The following is a 21079-nucleotide window of genomic DNA, read 5'->3' as shown; positions in this document are numbered from 1 at the left end:
GCTTTGGGTCGATGGTTGCAGTTAGTTGTCTCGGCTTCGCTTTGAGGGGTGAGTGCCAACTGCCTCTGGGGTAAGTCCCTCATGTTTTTGTCGTTTGGTAAGTAGCTCTGAGGAGCTTTGGGGAGCCGGAGGGGCTCCCCCCAGAAAACCAGCGTTGAATGTAATGAAATGCCATTTTCTGGGCGAGACCCGGAGGCTCCCCGGCATCCCTCCCTCCCTCCCTCTGGTCGGCCGTTTTTTTGCATGTTTTGACATCCAGCCTCAGAACTAAAGGGTGGATAGCCGGCGTAGGGGGTCTGAGGCTCCCACCAGCTGTGCAGAAAGCGGCACGGCGACGTGTGACGTCATGCTCGTTTCTTTTAGGGGGAGTTCTATCCACTTGTTCGGCTTGTGGTATCAATAATTTCACCAGAATAGGGGTTTGTTTTGGGATGCTTACCTTTCTGGGTGCCTGACCTGGTCGATGGCAGACATAGAATGCTTCCAACTACACGAGGGTTTCTATAGGCCATTGCTCCCCATGCCTGGCCCCCTCTCTGAGGGGGCCAGGTTCTGCCTCGTGGTCCCCGGTAGGCCCACAGAACTCCATACACATGACTGATGCCAAAGGCTGACATTAGCATATCAGCCTAGTAAGCTCCGGGGAGCCTCCAGGTCTCACCCAGAAAATGGCGTTTCATTAAATTCAACTCTGGGTTTTTATTGCATATAACATATAAATTGTGTCCAAATTTTTTTTACAGTGTCAGCTGAGAGTAGTCTTCGTCGTTCCCAAGCAAATGAATTTATGGACTGGCTAAAAACTGTGTTGGCTGGACGATGTTGGGGAGTGAAGGCTACTTCTCGTCTGGAGTCGCATCCATATGTCATCACTGTGGAAGAGATGGGTGCAGCAAGACACTTCGTACGCACTCAATTTACACAGTACCCGAAGAGACCAGATACTCACTTTTGCAGCCACAGTTGGAAATTAATCCAAGGTATGAATTTTTGTTTTGGCCTGTAATAGAGTGGGAACATAGACTTCCTTGACCCTCAGCTCTCTCTCTCTGACTTGGTCATCTCTCATTCCTGTTAATCCACTCCATATTTCCTGTATTACAAGTGATGTGGAAAGCATGGGGGATTTTTTTTATATTGCAGAATGGTGACTGATAGGGGTTAGTGTGTGATGCTTTCCTACTAATCCAGACCCACTCAAATGCACCTGCTATATTTAGATCAACAACACTGCTGATCTATGATTCATCCAGCGTCTAATGTCACTTATTGGAGAGATTTAGCAAGAGGTCAGCAGCAGATCAACTTTTTCTAAATACCATGTTGGCGATCACAGCAAACAATGATGGTCAAAAAAATTTCATTTGCGCAAACTGGCCGCACACTGAATGGCAGACTTAAAGAACACAAGAGAAGTGTTAAGTCTGCAGACACTAACAATACTCTCTTCTGCCATGTGAGGGATTCTAATCATCCCATTGATTGGTCTTCCTACAAAATAATCTTTCCTGCCTCTACTCTACACAGACGCCGTCTTGTAGAATCGGCTCTAATACACAATGTACCCAACATGAACTTGAGTCCTGGCTTTGTTGCTGTGGACTCTTCCCTTTCACAGTATATACTCAAATGCTCTAAACTTTCTAACAAACGTGACTTAACATAAGCTTACCCCTTCCATTTATCTTTCTTTCTCTTTCCTTTTCTTTCTCCCTTCTCACCTTTTTCTGTCCATTGTCTTCTCCTACGCTCCCTTGCTATCCTCTTCTTATTCCTATTACTATCTCCTTCGGTGGTTATAATAGGAGCTGCCTCGTATGGGCCAATAGGCCTTCTGCAGTTCTCATTATTACTACTATCCCCTACACCTTACTTTCCTCCTCAGCTCTCTCTTGCCTATTTATTGCCTGTATCTACCTCCTCTTCACACGGGGAGACATCTCCCGTCACGCAGGGTGCAGTTGCGCCTCCACAGATCTCCAGTATCATCTTTTGATACTGGTAATGGCTCGAAAGGGCCACCACTTACGGGCTATTCATGCCCGTGCCACCTCTTGGGTGGCTTAATCCTCATCAATCAATCAATCTCCTCTTCACAATCGACTTGAGAATGGTCCAGGACGGACCGAAACGTCGTCGTCCCTTCAACTTCTAGTGTGTGTTCTGGTCAACATACTTCAGCCACGTTATTGTGACTCATCGCCTGCATCTGACACTGTCACTACAGTGTGTTGAATGTATTTAAACGTTGCAACAATGAATAATGAGAACAATCATTATATGGATGGCGTAATAACAGGGAACCATTAGCGCCTCTGGTGGTCAGATGCTTAACTGTATTAGAGGTTGACAGTTTAGATATTATGGTGAAGTAAGGGTGAGTGGCGCGTCTGGGAATCCCACTTCTTAATGTGTGGCTCATTTGTCGACCAGCCGCCGCCTGGCAAGGGTCACGTTGATTACCAGCGAGCAAAAAATAAATGTGTTACAGATATCATTAATCAATCATAATATAGGAAGGATTGTTCGGGGTGTGTACTTCATGTTGTTATTCGTTATTATTTTGTATATTATATGTATTTAGAGAAAATATAGAGGTGATTGTCAGGTGGCAGCCATAGATGTACCCGCTAGTTAAGTCATTAGTGCGCTTGTGGTGGCCTTAATTGCCATGCCAGTAGTTAGCCAGCAATCTTAAGGTTATCTTGAGATGATTTCGGGGCTTAGCGTCCCCCGCGGCAATGTCCTCGACCAGGCCTCCTTTTTCTTACACATCCCCAGGAAGCAGCCCATAGCAGCTGTCTAACTCCCAGGTACTTATTTACTGATAGGTAAACAGGGTCATCAGGGTGAAAGAAAGTACCCATTTGTTTCAGCCTCCACCGGGGATTGAACCCGGAACCTCAGGATTACGAATCCGAAGCGCTGTCCACTCGGCTGTCAGGCCCCTTAAAACAACCCAAAGAGAAATCTTCGACATATTTTGATGAAAATCTGAATGAAACGAAAAATGTTGGGCGCAGATTGTGTGAAGATGTTGGGGGGGGGGGATTGAGGGGGTGCAGGTTAGTATGATGAGCATGATTCAGAATGATGGAAGGAGAAGGGCTCCTATGATGAATTGACCTACAGGCGACCATCTACAGTGGCCTCGACGGGGACAAGACGGCGGCGTCTTGTCAAAGGTCAGCCTTCCTACTCCCCCCCCCCCCTCCCTCTTACTTTATTGAGGATTTGTCTTGTGTATATTGTGAACAAGAGGAATGACTCGGCATTTACGACTTGAGTGGTTAAGCGGGTTCATGGGTTAATAATCCTATGGGGGAAACAACACATCTATTTTCTGTGTTACATTGTGGCTTGTTGAGCTTGAAGCTGTTGTCCAGCCTGTCTGTGTCAAATATGACATTTTAGAGAAGTGGTCTGTGTTAATGACCTCCAACTTGGTCAGTATTACAAAGGCCTCGGCTGTTATTTATTTATTTATATAACTACAAGTTATATTGGGTTTCTGATCAACCCGTCCTCTTAAAACTAACGTCACTTTTGGCTGGTATGCGCGGCGCTATGGCCAAATTTGGACGTAATTTGAAATGAAATCGACTCACAAAATTGACGCACTGTTCCGTTTTCTGTTTGACTCGTCCGGCTTACTCGGCAAACTTAGAAGAGGATTCTTTCCATTAACATTTTTCATAACGTTTTGAAACTTTATGAGAATTTCCTGCCCACCTAACCTATCAGAGGACCCTTAACTTATTGTTGTTGAAAAAAAAATCCCAAATTTATTTTCATTTTCAAATTACGTCCATATTCGGCCATACGGGTAAACGGCCAAAAGCGACGCTATTTTTAAGAGGACAGGTGACAAGGAGTACATAGCCCTATGTGTTTACATTCTTGTAAAGCCACTAGTACGCATAGGACTTCGGGCAGGTCCTTAATTTAACAGATAATATTAAGTAGGTAATTTCTAGGAAAATTTATAGGCTAATCTATCAAAATCTATAACAATTTAAACTTTTATAGTGTTAGTCCTTCAAAGATTCGAGGTAGTGACAGTTGAACAAGTTCTGGCATGATTGTTGTTGCTGTCTTGAACTTTATCCAAAGCGGAAAATCATTGATGTGTTTTTGAAGTGAGGTTTCCATATTAGGACACAGTAGGACAGATGGGGCCACAAGAGACTCTTACAGTTTAATATTCAATGTTGTTCGTTTAAGTCATCCCATTGATTCGTTTAACTATTCTTAAGGATTGTTTTCATATTAACTGTGAGTCCCAGATGTTTAATGGCTGGTACATCATAACTCCTAGGTAATATTTACTTAAATTTACCAGAGGGCCACCATTTCTCCATGGTGCCATCTACGGCAACAGGAAGCCGGCGGTTTGTCAAAAGTTCCCCTACGGTTCCTGAGGAGTTTGTCAATCTGTATTTTGAGCGCGCAAACTGCTGCATTATGACATTAAAGGTAGTTTCATAATATGTACACGGTGTCTTGTAGCTAAGCTAAAGGTGGCATATAATGTTCAGCAACAAGTCGCCCTAGATTGTTTAGTGTTAACGACTAGGGCGATGGAGTGGTCATAGCAGGATAGCAATTGTGCAGATAAATGGGGAAGATAATTGCAGACGAGGAGTCACAATAACGGGGGCTCAAATATGTTGACCAAACCACACACTAGAAAGTGAAGGGACGACTAGATAATTGTTTATCTAATAGATGGAAGATGTTAATTGTTTGCATCTTGTTTACTCTGCGATGTAAAATGAATTCACCTGTAAATGGTAATTTTTGACAATGTAATCACTAGGCTTCTAACGTTAGTTTAGTGCTCAGAGACCATATACTGTACTTAAGAGGTTTTAAACATGTTATTTATATAATTTAGGCCAATAGACAGCTATATGAATTAACAATACACAGTACTTTTATCTAAGGTTAGCTAAAGGTTTGTTTTAGTGGAAGACCCTAATAAGGTAATGTGTTTCTATGTAACTTTAAAAGAACATTGATGCTTAACCATAGCCTCATGAGTCGGAGACAAAAATGTATTCCGTTAGGCTATTGCAGTCTTATCAGTCTTGCCTACTCGCTATTGTTGATACAATCTGTAATTAATCTCCATTGCCATTTCACCTTTTCCAGTGATTGGTTCCAGTGTTCTTGAAATTCATAATTGTATTTTCCTACTCGATTGTATTTGAAATAAACTGTTTATACTTACCCTGGTGCTACATAGCCTTCCTGGTTTGGTGCATTCTTTTGATAATTACTTATACTTGCCCTTAATATATGTAAAAAATATTTTTTCAGGAGTGTGGCACGTGTGGACAAGTATTCGATCAGAGGAGTCAAGGTAAAGTTAACAACTAGTTCTGGGGAGGAGCGGGTAGAACTAGATGGACGTAGAAAACTTCACATTCTTGTTACACTAACACTTGGATTGTGCCTCGGAGAGACTGCAGGATCCAGTAATTTCAGGAGAACTTCGGTTTCAACTCCTTTTGACCATGTCGTAGCTCAGTCGATTACGGCAGCGTCTGGGATGCTCTCGGATGCAGGTTTGAATCCTCGTCCCGGCCCTTGTGGATTTGTACACTCTTGTTAGCAGGCTGAGAGCTTTTCTTTCCCATAGATTTATTTATAGAAGAGTTAGCAATAAGTCGGCTGGGTTTATTAACGTATTGCTTTTAGGTCCCATTTAGATTATGCCGTTCAGTTTTGATCGCCATGCTAAAGAATGGACATAATTCACTAGAACACGTCAGTTAGGATGACAAAGTTAATCCCGCAAATTAGAAAGCTTCCGTATGAAGAGATGTTGGAAAAACCTTAACTGAATGAAAAACAAGTGGATGAATGGGCATAACATGGAAGCTATTGATAAGGCTTTAAATGAAGATAAGATCAGATTTAGGAAATACCTGGGTAAATACTGGTTTGGTAACTGGGTTGTGGATTCGTGGAACAAATTACTGGATCATGTGCAGACGACGAGTCACAATAACGTGGCTGAAGTATGTTGACCAGACCACACACTAGAACGTGAAGGGACAACGACGTTTCGGTCCGGCCTGGACCATTCTCAAATCGATTGTGGATCATACTACTGGATCACGTATAAATAGGAAGTGCCACGTGCAGGACAATAGGTCATCTGCAGTTTCTTGACTTACGTTCTACTAGTTTACACTCAGAACGCGACTATCCAATCAGCTTACATCTGTATCCTCAATTGCTGCTAGGTGATCAAGGGCAAACATTTAACCTTGAATGTTTAATACAAACCAAATGATGGGTAGCAAAGATGTATGATAAGGTAAAAGCTGGGTGGCGAGGCAAGTTTTGGGGTAGTGAAGACTTAGAATATTGTTCAATGTGGGTGACAAAGACTTGCTGTGAAGAGTAGGTAAAGAATAAATTGAGAGATAGGAGAATAATCTTAAGATTAGACTTTGACTGGCTGGCATATGCATTATATATCATTAATGCATATGCCAGGGGGGGGAGATCTCCCCAAAGGCATAAACTGCTAGGTCAGGTCATCCACAAACCCATATCCAATGACTCCAAGGTCATGGGAAGCTTGACCTTCCCATGAAGTTGCACCCACCGTTATATCTGTCTGTATGGCCTGTTTTGCCGCAGTTTGTACAGTTTGCTTCATTACGGCAGGCGAGGCGACTGTGCCCCAATAGATAACAAGCGTAACATCGTAACACAGGGAAGTTGTAGGGCTGGACCTGATACGAGGTCCTGTGTAGTGCCACCCGATCAGGGAGGGGCCCATCGAACTTTACACGGACCACGGATGTCGGGTTTGTTGCTCCGGGAATCCTGGTAACTTCCAATAATACCGCTGATGCACCCCCTAACACATGCAGATCGGTCTGGATGTTATCCACATCAACACTCTGGTCATTGGGCCAATCTTCCCATACCGGGCCCGAGACTGATCCTGCGACAATACCTGTCGGCACCTGACAGGCCAGTCCCCCAACTTAATAATGTCGGATAAACGGATGTGTGATAGAGCCTCCTTTTTGATGTGTAGCTTCAGTGCTGCACCCTACCCAGGGTACACGCGGTCTCAGGCAGGCAATGTGGCCACAATACCGAAGCCTCAATTGCTGCACCTAAGGTACGAGGATTTGCAACCACGCACTGAGCACTGAGCTGATTCTGACTGGATTAGGACAACCACAAACGAGGAAAGAGTACCACAAGAGAAAGGTCTTCTGAAGGCAAAGACATTCTCTTAGCATCAGGCTTTGGCGAAGCATCAGCCGACTCATTTTCCAGCAGACGTTTTCCTCTCTGGGACTTGCTGTCAACGTACATGGCGCCCCCACTCGGGTGGCGTCCATTAGTGAGGCTCCGGCCTCCCCCGGTGCTGTGAGCCCCTGGGTAGCTGCAGTGAGCACACACTGGCCCAAAAAGCCAGCTGAATTCAAAGATGAGCTCCAGGCCAGGTGTGGAAAGAAAGTCCAGCCAGGTGGCGTTCAATCTGCGCGCCAAGATGGCCGACCTTCGGGCGGGAATCTCCTCCACAACGAAATCTTTTATTGTGGAGTTGTTGCCAACCTACTTTTATCTGGCAATGTATTATGCAAGTTTTCGCCTCGCATAATTTTTTCTCATTTGGAAAATACATTATTATCTTCACTATAAATTACTACTATAGTGTGTCATTTCTGCTCACACTCATCTCTAAATAAAATGATTACAAATATTTCCAAAGACATAAACTGCCTCATCCAGCCCGCCTCTTCCCTCATTCCAAATCCACAAACAAAACCAACTCCAACTCCAAGAGGGAAAACCAGGTCTGGGCCTGGACCCGGGCCTGTCTGGGCCTGGACCCGGGCCTGTCTGGGCCTGGACCCGGGCCTGTCTGGGCCTGGACCCGGGCCTGTTTGGGCCTATACCCGGGCCTGTCTGGGCCTATACCCGGACCTTTCTGGGCCTATACCCGGACATGTCTGGGCCTATACCCGGACATGTCAGGGCCTATACCCGGGCCTGTCTCGGCCTATACCCGGGCCTGTCTCGGCCTATACCCGGGGCCTGTCTCGGCCTATACCGGGCCTGACCGGGCTTATACCCGGGCCTCACTGGGCTTATACCCGGGCATGTCTGGGCTTATACCCGGGCATGTCTGGGCCTATACCCGGGCCTGTCTGGGCCTATACCCGGGCCTGTCTGGGCCTATACCCGGGCCTGTCTCGGCCTATACACGGGCATGTCTCGGCCTATACCCGGGCCTGTCTGGGCCTATACCCGGGCCTGTCTGGGCCTATACCCGGGCCTGTCTGGGCCTATACCCGGGCCTGTCTGGGCCTATACCCGGGCCTGTCTCGACCTATACTTGGGCCTGTCTCGGCCTATACCCGGGCCTGTCTGGGCCTATACCCTGGCCTGTCTGGGCCTATACCCGGGCCTGTCTGGGCCTATACCCGGGCCTGGTCTGGGCCTATACCCGGGCCTGTCTGGGCCTATACCCGGGGCCTGTCTCGGCCTATACTCGGACCTGTCTCGGCCTATACCCGGGCCTGTCTGGGCCTATACCCGGGCCTGTCTGGGCCTGTCTGGGCCTATACCCGGGCCTGTCTGGGCCTATACCCGGGCCTGTCTCGGCCTATACCCGGGCCTGTCTCGGCCTATACCCGGGCCTGTCTCGGCCTATACCCGGGCCTGTCTCGGCCTATACCCGGGCCTGTCTGGGCCTATACTCGGGCCTGTCTGGGCCTATACCCGGGCCTGTCTGGGCCTATACCCGGGCCTGTCTGGGCCGATACCCGGGCCTGTCTGGGCCTGTCTTGGCCTATACTCGGGCCTGTCTGGGCCTATACCCGGGCCTGTCTGGGCCTATACCCGGGCCTGTCTGGGCCTATACCCGGGCCTGTCTGGGCCTATACCCGGGCCTGTCTGGGCCTATACCCGGGCCTGTCTGGGCCTATACCCGGGCCTGTCTGGGCCTGGACTCGAGCCTGTCTGGGCCTGGACTCGAGCCTGTTTGGGCCTGGACCGGGGCCTGTCAAGGCCTGGACCCGGGCCTTTCTGGGCCTGGATCCTGGCCTGTCTGGGCCTATACCCGGGCCTGACTCGGCCTATACCCGTGTCGTGACGCTGAACCCCGGTTCATTCCGAACACAGCGATTACACAACACATAACACCTTGCCTCAGCAACCGTTACTACCACCTATACTCCTACACACACCAGACCCTTGAGGCGTACCACTAGGTTTGTACTGGAACACAATGAGTGAACATATGGAAGGTATTTAAAGGCCGTCGGGTTTTGTCATTTAATTACAAAGAATAGACTCTGACAAATAATAACATATTAACATACTCTATTAGGTCAATACACTTCCAATACCCATAGACCACTTGACCTCCGCGATCACCACCCACACTCGTAACTTCTGCCTAAGTCCCTAATACGGAATGATTACTACAACGCTCCACACCCGGTTAGTCTTTCATTCAATACTCACATACTGCAGACTTAACTTGGTCACTAAGATCACATCAGGTTCTCGCATAGCTGTCTGCTACACTTCACTGCTGCCACAAATGGAGATCCAGAGGACTTCTCAGTTCAACTCCCACAATCGGACTGACTTTAGCCAACCATGGCCTCAAACATTTCACCACGCCTCTCAAGGAAGGTATAATCCGATTAACCTTATCCCTAGAGCGGTAACCTTGATCCTAGAAGCCTGACGAAGAAATAATTCCTCTTTCCAGGAATTATTAATTTGGCTAAACAGCTTCGGTCTTAATCCATTGACCTTTCTTAGACATGTGATCCATAGTCAGTCTACTTAACATGTACTTCCAATCATCATTCGTTAAGAGTTGTAGTAATGATCCTCTAGCGAATAATTCCTACTAACTTGTGGATTACAACACCACTTCCCTCCTTAAACACGCATATGTCCCCATATTCATCATTGCAATGGTTTCCATTAGTGCAAGGACCTGGAGGATGCACCCACCATATATGTACAACTAAAAAATCATCCAATAAGTTCATCATACACACGATGAAATAAATTAAAATTTTCCCCGACATGACTCACAACACTTCTCCAACATATACATTATATTCACATCATAGCACAGGTAAAATAGTCTGTAATAATTTTTCCCATCTCCAACAATGCACATATACCTAAACTGCTGACATATAATTACATACAAACATAACCATAAAATTACATTGACCAGAATGCTGACACTTAAACAGAAATGACACTAGTCATTAATATATACACAACACATATATATCTAAGGTTCTTCATCCTTAGTAATAAGTTACTAACAATTTAACATCTTGCCCTGTACTGTTGACATAAGGGCTTACAATGATCACGATCACAAAATGTTTCACTGGCCTCCTCCACAATTGGCAGCAATCACTTCTCTTGTCTTCGTGTCCCATGGTTGCTAGGTCATAGATCCTCCATGACCCAGACAAAACCCAGGCTGTCCAGCCTGGTGAATGTTGTCAATGTCCCATCGTTGCTCTGAGCTAAACGTGATCCTGGCCTCCAGAGCAACGGAGATTCCTACCCCAGGGTCATGTTCCCTCGGGTCTGTGCTGACGTCTCATTCCAGGGCACCAATCCCAGAACGCTGCATATACCTCACAAGCTCTCTGGTCATCCTTCCTTGCTGTGCTCACCACACCTGTAAGCACATTACTCTAGGCCCATCTGCCCAGAGTGTGTCCACCTGTATTCACACCTTCTCGACCGCTGTAACCTGCAAAATATTCCCTCGGAGCCCCCTGGCTCGATCTTATTACATAACCCCCTCGGCTCCTTACTCTCTCCCCGTATATAGGCCTGAGCGCAGCTGCAAAAGCCATTGCAGCTGGCCCTTATCCCTGCTTTGATGTCAGGGGGCGAATTTCGCCTATAACGTCACGTTGGCTTCACTTCCTCCCCCTTTTTTTCTAGAATTACTGAGTGTAGCCTCATAGCTTCCCTTCTACTCTACCTGAAGCTCTGTGACATGATCCCGGGGGACCTTCTCAAGCCTAACACTCAGTAATTGTGCCGATGAGGTAATATACAGTATACACATACACATACAGTATATACATATACATACATTATCACAATAAATACCACATTAAAATCATTTCACAACTAATGTCACTAAAGCATCATACTGCCACTGGCTCGCCTCTAGCGAGATTCCTTTAACAACTTAATTAATGAGAAATTAGTATATCTACTTGGCTCGCCCACTGCAACCACCAACACCTGAAATTTTGAAATTCTACATTATAATCTTATCCATAAGACTTACCCACTCCGACACACCATCACCTCTGGTCAACCCAACCACTGATGACCTCATTATAACACCACGTCTCTCAACAGCCAGGCTCTGCGTCCTGACGCACCTGACCTCATTACACCGATACTCACCGTACCCACCACCACCTGGCCTCCTGTGCCGCTATGCACTCCACAACACCACACTCCATACCAGGCGTCCAAACGCCACAACACTACACCACCCACTACACATGCTACTCTACACAACACTCTACACACTACCCCACACTCTACAAAACTACCATGCCCATGCACCACTCAACACCACACTCTACACACTACCCCACACTCTACAAAACTACCATGCCCATGCACCACTCAACACCACACTCTACACACTACCCCACACTCTACAAAAACTACCATGGCCATGCACTACTCTACAGTACATACTATGCTCCTTCTGTGTTCATGACCCCACGAGAGCGGGTCGGATAGCGATGTGTCACCGTCGCCTGTGGACCTTGTCCCCGGTCCTGCGAAGGCTGTTGTGTTATCTACCCTTGATTGCCAACTCCTCGTACCCCTACCTATGTTCTCAGCCGCTGGTGTGCTCTCCCCTGGCACACTCCCCGTAGGGTATGGCTCCTCACTTGCCTGACCGGTCAGTGTATAGACGCGGTCTGGGTGACAGGAGAACACATGCCCTGTGTTTAGCACCTTAACCTTACTTCTGCATTCTTTTTGCTAATTACCCGACATGGCCCCACAAACTTGGGTGCCAACTTACCTTCTGCCTGAGCGTGCATCTGCTTCACGAATACCCTATCACCTTCATTGATCACCTTTGCTTGGACCTTGTTCCGCGCATTATAATATGCCTCTGCTACCTCTGTCGACTTTCTTAAATGTAGTTTCACCAAGTCAAATGCCTTGGTTGCTCGCCTACAGACAACACTTTTGAAGTCTAACGCATAGCATGGCGGTTGCTTGCTTGTGAACGTCGTGAACGGAAGTCGGGGATCGAACCCATGCAACAAAAAATGCGGGGTTTCTCCCACCGACCTATTGAACGCCGTGTTGAGCGCCGACTCCACCATCGACAAACTCTGATCCCATGCAAGCACATCATCTGCAGCCAAATGCCGCAGAATACTGATTACTTCAGCATTGTGTCTTTCAACCAAACCATTCGCCGATGGTCGATATGCCAGCACTGGAGTATGTTTGAATTGATACACACTCGCGATGCTTTGAAATACTTGATTGATAAACTCTGACCCTTGGTCTGACACAACTTGTTGAGGAGCCCCAAACCTGGTTAACACACTTTCCACCATGGCCTGGGTCACATCCTCTGCCGACTTAGAACGGAGTGCACTCACCACAGTGAACCGTGTGAGTGCATCCACTGCTACAAATATGTACCTCGCCCCTGAATGAGCTTGTGGTAGCGGCCCAATGAGATCTATGTGTACTCTCTCGAAGGGAGTACTCACCTACGCAAAGGTTCCGCCCCCAACCTATGTGCCTTGTACCTCAGACAACTGTCACAAGAGGCTACATAGACCTTGATATCTTTACCCATGGATGGCCAATAGAACCTTTGACGTGCCCTCTGCAACGTCTTGGACTCCCCTCCATGGCCTGCTGCTGGGATGTTATGACACAGATACATTGCAGTCCTCTGGAACTCCGGTGTCAAGACTGCCTGGTATACTGGTTCAGACCGTATACCCGAAACCCTACCAAGATGATACAACACCTCATCTTCAACCACAAACTCATCCACTGGGGCTGGAAGTGACTTCCTCAACTCCGCACGCTGACCCCTCAAAAACTTCCTTACCTCCCCCCACAGGGGGTGACCTTCCTGACTCCGTATCAACTCCCTCACATTCCACGACACATCTTCCTCCCCCTTTCACTCACCACTGCTACATTGTGACACCTTGACAACGCGTCAGCGACCACATTGCTTTTCCCTGGTACATGTTCAAAGTTTGTAATGTTAAACTCTGAGAGCGAGGTAACCCACCGTGCCAGCGCTGACAAGGCTCCTTGGACTCGAACACATACTTAAGGGGTTTGTGATCGCTTCTGAGCCAAATTTCATGTCCAAGCAAGATGTACCGGTTCCGTTGTAATATGAATGTGATCGCTAGCGCTTCCCTCTCAATCGTACTATAGTTCCTCTCTGCAGGACATAGTACTCGTGAACAAAATGCAATGGGACGCTCCCGTCCTCGCTCATCCACCTGAGCTACCACACCACCTATCGCTGCGCCAGAAGCATCCGCATACACCAGAAACGGTTTGCTAAAATCTGGGTGCGCCAAGATACTGCGAGAGCTGACAGCAGCCCTCAGTACCTGGAACGCCTGCTGTTGTTCCTTCCCCCACACGAACTCTGCAAGTCCACTGATCTGATGTAATGGTCTTGCAATTTTTGAAAAATCTTTAATAAATCGCCGATAATAGCTAACCAACCCCAGGAAAGATTTGCACTCTTTCTTGTTCTGTGGAACTGGGAACTCTTGAATATCCCTGGTTTTATCTGGCAATGGACTGATACCCATCCGGCCCACTGTATGACCCAGGAATGTTACCGATTCTCCAAAAAAACTGCATTTTTCGAAATTCACTTTGAGGTTGTGTGACCTCAGCCTTAGCAAGAGTTTCCTCAAATTATGCATGTGCTCCTCTAATGACTTTCCCAGCACGATTACGTCATCGAGGTACAGCAACGCTGTGGGACCTATCAACCCCGATAATACACTCATCATTAGCCTACTGAACACAGCAGGTGCTGACTTCAACCCGAAAGGAAGTCGTTTATATTGCCAGAGCTCGTTGCACGCACTAAACGCTGTGATTTCCCTCGACTCTTCCTCCAGCGGTATCTGGTGATACCCACTGAGTAGGTCTAATGTGGTAAAATATTGTGTACCCTTCAAGTGTGTCAATGTGTCCTGTATGTTAGGTAATGGGTATGCTTCGTCTTTCGTCAGCTTGTTTATTCTGCGGAAATCTACGCATAACCTCACTCCCCCATTCTTTTTCCTGACTACTACGAGAGGGCTGTGCCACGGTGAACTGGATGGTTCAATGATATCATGCTCCCTTAGCTGGCTTATCTCCTCTTTCACCTCCCTCTGGTGTGCCACTGGTATGCTATATGCTCTCGTATATACTGGATGTGCGCCCTCTACGTCAATTCTATGTGCTCCTTGAGTAATGCACCCTGGGGGTTCCCCTCTCAACGCAAAAACATCCGGGAACTCCCTGACTAAGCCCCTTAAGGCTTCCTTAACCTCCCTTTCCATGGACATCCTATCCACTATTCCCATTAATTTATCCATTCTATCCTCATCGCCCTCACTCTGACTTACTGACATGGCTGCAATAATCTCCTCCACAGGGTGCCCCCACGCTACCTGTGCATGCTTACTCAAGGTGACTGGCCACCGAGAGGGATTAAAAACCCTCAACCGAATTACCCCTTCATTTATGTCTTCAATAGTCTCCATTATCACCAACCCTGCTGGATTATCCAATGGCTCAATTTGCACAACGTCTACTCCCTTGGCTTTACATGCCATTTTAATCACTAAGGATGCTTCTCCCGGAATGGTGACATCCTTGGGTACCGTGACTGCCCACTGTATATTCTGGTCCCCAGCCGAGTTACCACAGTTACCCCTCACTACTGCTACTCCTTCTCTACTCCTCACCTTGTTAACGTCTACCGCTTGACCCCCACATACCAATTTATTCCCCCTTGCGCTGAACGCTATGGTACATGAGTATTTTTCGAGGAAATCAATTCCCAAGATAATGTTGGTATGTTTCAGCCCTATATCCTGTATTACTACAAAACTATGTTTAAACCATCTATCTTCTAGCTGGAAATCCACAGTTGTCTCACCAACACCCGCAACGCATTATCCCCCACCGCCGTTAATCTCCTGTTGTTAGGTATCAGCCTGACGTCTGATCCTAACACGCTACGACTCATGATGGACACGGAAGCACCGGTGTCCACCAAGGCTGTATAGATAGTGCCCTTTAACCGTAAATGCACCTTTATGGGATGACCCGACCCGACGGTACACAACCACTGTCCGCCACCCCCTACTGTACACACTGGGTAATTAGGCGGAACAAAAAGCTTACACTGCCAGGCCAAGTGACTACCGTCACCACACAGCTTACACACTTTTGTCTGCTTAGGTCGTTCTGGCTCGTGTTTACCTGCAGTGTACCCCGTTCCCCGGGGATACCCTCTACCGGTACCCTGGTTCTGGTGGTACATTCCTGTTGCTCCCTGAGCAGGCGTGTATCGTGGTGGAGCAGGAGTGAACCTGCCTCCACGTGCCCCTTGATTATAGCCTCCTCGCTGCCCACGAGTACCCTGATGGGGTCCCCACGACACCCCACTCGTATTGTGTCCCTGGAACACCCTTGGCTCCCAGCCCTTATTATTGTTACGTCGAGGAGCACCTCGCCCCTTGCCCTTGGAATGTGTGACCCCCGCCGCGGGTCCATCCTCCACTGGCTGAGCTACTGGGGCCCAGAGCTGAGCCTGTCTCTCTTGCGTGTCTGCAAGATTTGCCTGTTCCTTAGGGGACACTTCCTTGAAAATGTCATCCTCTGTCAGTTTATGTGTCGGGCTATTCTCCGCCCAAAACACTGCATGTTTCACCGCTTCCTTAAAAGACTTAGCTTCCCTGCAGTGTAACGCACTTTCCCGCGGTAATGCACCGAAAAAAACACTCCGTTGCATAGAATCTCTTACTACCCCCGTGAACTGCGTTTCCGTCCGCTCAATCACATCACCCAAGAGTCTTATTCTATGGCCAAACGCCCTTAATTGTTCCCCTGGTTCTCGTTTAAGTGCAGCTAACTGAGCCTTTAGTTCTACTGCATCGTGCTGCACATCGTAATGATCTATCAGTTCCTGCTTAAACTCGCTATAACTATTTATTTCTCTAATTTCCGCCGAGTTGAGCAGGGTCTTTGCTTCCCCTTTCACCTTGGAATATGCCAATGCAATCTTTGCCTGATCCGACCATGACCCCACACTAGTCGCCTTCTCTAGAGCAAAGAAAAATGTTCTAATATCCGTCAGTAACTGACCTTTCGAATCCCGTTTGGCGCCCCAAAACGTGGGTATGTCTCCATATACCTTAGGTCCTGCATTAGTCGTCTCATGCGTGCTCAACACATTTTTCAACCACTGTGCAACCTGCCCAATTGTCTCTGACGCTGCCGCCTGCGCCGTAAGCAACGCCGCCGTGTTATCACCACTCTCACCCTGACCGACATTACTCGTGGCCTGGCCACTGGCGCCCCTATTACTACCCGTACCCGTCATGGCTACTCGCCCCTTATGTGCTCGTGTATGAACCAGCTTGACGCTTTGCCGTACAGTAACCTTACTTGGCCTTATTCCCTTAATCTCACTAGAATCACTTATAATTTTAAGCCACCATTAACAACGTCACTTATCAGTTCCCCACACTACTGTTTCCACCCCTTAGGGGACCTTTCCCTGCCGCACAACGTGGCCACTCCACTTGGCCACACACCTTGGCCCCACACCCCACTATGGCCACTCACTGGCCCACACACCTTCCCTTCCTCACTCCAATATCCACCGTCCTGAACACAACCCGACGTCTACCAATTCCCGAACATTCCCTCACCAACTAAACCAGTAACACACTTCCTTCATCTCTCAAAGTGTTCCAAACCTGTTTGCGCTGCCACCAAATATGTCGTGACGCTGAACCCCGGTTCATTCCGAACACAGCGATTACACAACACATAACACCTTGCCTCAGCAACCGTTACTACCACCTATACTCCTACACACACCAGACCCTTGAGGCGTACCACTAGGTTTGTACTGGAACACAATGAATGAACATATGGAAGGTATTTAAAGGCCGTCGGGTTTTGTCATTTAATTACAAAGAATAGACTCTGACAAATAATACATATTAACATACTCTATTAGGTCAATACACTTCCAATACCCATAGACCACTTGACCTCCGCGATCACCACCCACACTCGTAACTTCCGCCTAAGTCCCTAATACGGAATGATTACTACAACGCTCCACACCCGGTTAGTCTTTCATTCAATACTCACATACTGCAGACTTAACTTGGTCACTAAGATCACATCAGGTTCTCGCATAGCTGTCTGCTACACTTCGCTGCTGCCGCAAACGGATCCAGAGGACTTGCTAGTTCAACTCCACAATCAGACTGACTTAGCCAACCATGGCCTCAAACATTTCACCACGCCTCTCAAGGAAGGTATAATCCGATTAACCTTATCCCTAGAGCGGTAACCTTGATCCTAGAAGCCTGACGAAGAATAATTCCTCTTTCCAGGAATTATTAATTTGGCTAAACAGCTTCGGTCTTAATCCATTGACCTTTCTTAGATATGTGATCCATAGTCTGTCTACTTACATGTACTTCCAATCATCATTCGTTAAGTGTTGTAGTAATGATCCTCTAGCTAATAATTCCTACTAACTTGTGGATTACAACACAGGTATCGAATTTGGGATGTTTGGGATATTTTGAAAACTGCAGGGGGGTTTGGGCAAAATGTGACCCACCGCCGCTTTCAGTAATTGGCATATTTTTGTATAAAAAGTCGGAATTTCAAACAGCGAATAGGTGCAGAGAGCCAGAATTTGGGTCCAAAATATGGCTCAGGTATCGAATTTGGGATGTTTGGGATATTTTGAAAACTGCAAAGGGGTTTGGGCAAAATGTGACCCACCGCCGCTTTCAGTAATTGGCATATTTTTGGTATAGAAAGTCGGAATTTCAAACTGCGAATAGGTGCAGAGAGCCAGAATTTGGGTCCAAAATATGGCTCAGGTATCGAATTTGGGATGTTTGGGATATTTTGAAAACTGCAGGGGGGTTTGGGCAAAATGTGACCCACCGCCGCTTTCAGTAATTGGCATATTTTTGGTATAAAAAGTCGAATTTCAAACGGCGAATAGGTGCAGAGAGCCAGAATTTGGGTCTAAAATATGGCTTAGGTATTGAATTTGGAATGTTTGGGATATTTTGAAAACTGCAGGGGGGTTTGGGCAAAATGTGACCCACCGCCGCTTTCAGTAATTGGCATATTTTTGGTATAAAAAGTCGGAGTTTCAAACTGCGAATAGGTGCAGAGAGCCAGAATTTGGGTCCAAAATATGGATCAGGTATCGAATTTGGGATGTTTGGGATATTTTGAAAACTGCCGGGGGGTTTGGGCAAAATGTGACCCACCGCCGCTTACAGTAATTGTAATAATTTTGGTATAAAAAGTCGGAATTTCAAACTGCAAATAGGTGCAGAGAGCCAGAATTTGGGTCCAAAATATGGCTCAGGTATCGAATTTGGGATGTTTGGGATATTTTGAAAACTGCAGAGGGGTTTGGGCAAAATGTGACCCACCGCCGCTTTCAGTAATTGACCGATTTTTTGTATAAAAAGTAGGAATTTCAAAATGCGATAAGGTGCAGAGAACCAGAATTTGGGCCCAAAATATGGCTCAGGTATTGAATTTGGGATGTTTGAAAACAGCAGGGGGGTTTTGGGCAAAATGTGACCCAATGCTGCTTTCAGTATTTGGCATATTTTTGGTATAAAAAGTCTGAATTTCAAACTGCGAATTGGTGCAGAGAGCCAGAATTTGGGTCCAAAATATGGCTCAATTATCGAATTTGGGATGTTTGGGATATTTCTAAAACTTCAGGGGAGTTTGACCAAAATGTGACCCACCGCCGCTTTCAGTAATTGGCAGATTTTTGGTATAAAAAGTCGGAATTTCAAACTGCGAATAGGTGCAGAGAGCCAGAATTTGGATCCAAAATATGGCTCAGGTATCGAATTTGGGATGTTTGGGATATTTTGGAAACTGCAGGGGGGTTTGGGCAAAATGTGACCCTCCGCCGCTTTCAGTAATTGGCGTACCCCTTGCCAACAGGTGTCTAGGGGTAAAGGGAATAATACACTGTATAACTTGGGGAAACAATGTATCTACGCTAAGGTTGACAAACATAACAATTAAATAATACAGATAATAGTCAGAAATATTCTTTAGCATGCAATAATATAAATAAAATCCTTATTGAGCAATGAGCAATCACACCAGCACATGAATTCTAATTTGGGAAAATACACAATCATCTAACCAGAGAATTAACCGAGTATTAGCTAAAATAACTATTACCAAGGACTTAACTTAAAACATGTCTCCTCTCGACCAAAGCTGCCAGCCTCTGCCCAAGCGTCGGATCCCAGGCCAGGCGTCTACCACAATATCAACTAAATATCTACATAAACTATTGTAGAAATTCTACTAACAAAATGTAGTACTAATATTCATATCATTATTAATCATATGAGTATATAATAATGTTACATTACTCAATATAATTTACTGGCAAACAATAATAAGAATTAGTCAAGGTTGAACTATACTCACTCGCTTGACATCAAGTTCTCACACTGGCCACATCCAAATATGGTCAACCCCCCACACGGAGAAACCAACATGAAAATACTTGCAAAAGCCTCATACAATATAATGCAACTCAGGCACACAACAGCATGCTACAATATATAACATACAAGAATCTAATATCACCCAACTGGATACTATAATAATTATAGAACAAGACAATAGTAATAAGAATCAAGAGTAATGTTAGAATCCTAGTAAGATTCGTAATAGCAGGACTTGGGGTCGAAGGTGTCACTTACTCTACAGGCAGCATAACGGAGGCAAAAACATTGAGCGTTGCCCTGAGACAAGGGGACAGAGCAACCTTCAAACTCTCAAAAAGTGAGTGGGGACCCAGGGGTCGCATCCATTGGACCCCTTTCACCCCTACAGGGCTTCCCAGGGCCCTAAGACAGGTTTTGTTAAGGGTAAGCCCAGCCAGGGTACTGCTATTTGGCACCCAAGTCTACCAAACAAATTTCTAAAACTGAACCCCCGGGACGTGTCCACTCACGGGGGCCCAGCAGGGGGAACCACCGAGCCCAGGAGGTCAGGGTCCTAATATAACAGGGGGCAGGGAAACAAAAGCAGGGCCCCCAGCCCCCCACTAGGTACAAAAGCCGGCCCCTCCACTAGGTACAAAAAAAATGAAAAGAAAACCCCTGCAAGAGGACAACGGTACCCAGAAGGAACAGAGCCGGCCACGTAATATGCGAAAACTAGCTGCGCAGTACCCTGTGCTCCTACCAGTGCAAAAACTACCAGTTACTCCAAGGTAAAAAGAGAGGAGGATACCCCCCAGCACTCCCAGGGCGGTCAATTACCGAGCAGCAAAAGACCAACAGAGGTAGTTCCCAAGGTGCCTTGTGGAAGACAACCCCAGTCCCCAAGGGCTGGGGCACTCAGCACTCAGTACTGGGCACTCGGGGAAGGGAACCCTAAGCACATGCAGCCCGAGTACCTGTGAATATTAGATTATTACTCCCAGCTCACACGCCACTGTAAGAGCAGTACTGAACACAAGGCATAGCACAACAGAGAGAATCTGGAGCTGGAGCCACACGACTGAGCCTTATCACATCAGCCGAGAACTGGGGTGTGGATCGCTGGCATGAGGGGTCTGCGCAGACAAGTGACACGGCACATGTGACATCATGCTCGTTTTCATTTGGGTAGTTGAGTCCAGTCGTTAGTTTCAGTAGTGGTTTTAACCAGAAGAGGGGCTTGTTTTGAGATGCTTGCC

The 21079-nt window shown here is 46.8% G+C and overlaps 1 protein-coding gene across 1 annotated transcript in view; it reads left to right on the top strand.

Annotated features, from left to right (window-relative positions):
• Positions 1 to 21079, top strand: part of LOC123745233 (heat shock protein 75 kDa, mitochondrial) — a 117092-nt gene that overhangs the window by 32989 nt on the left and 63024 nt on the right. The window contains exon 3 of the mRNA XM_069300431.1: positions 744 to 980. Coding sequence (XP_069156532.1) covers positions 744 to 980 — 237 coding nt within the window. The remainder of the gene's footprint in view (positions 1 to 743; positions 981 to 21079) is intronic.

The sequence above is a fragment of the Procambarus clarkii genome, chromosome 44 (assembly GCF_040958095.1).
Source record: "Procambarus clarkii isolate CNS0578487 chromosome 44, FALCON_Pclarkii_2.0, whole genome shotgun sequence".
NCBI lineage: Eukaryota > Metazoa > Arthropoda > Malacostraca > Decapoda > Cambaridae > Procambarus > Procambarus clarkii.
This window is presented reverse-complemented; position numbering and strand designations above follow the sequence as displayed.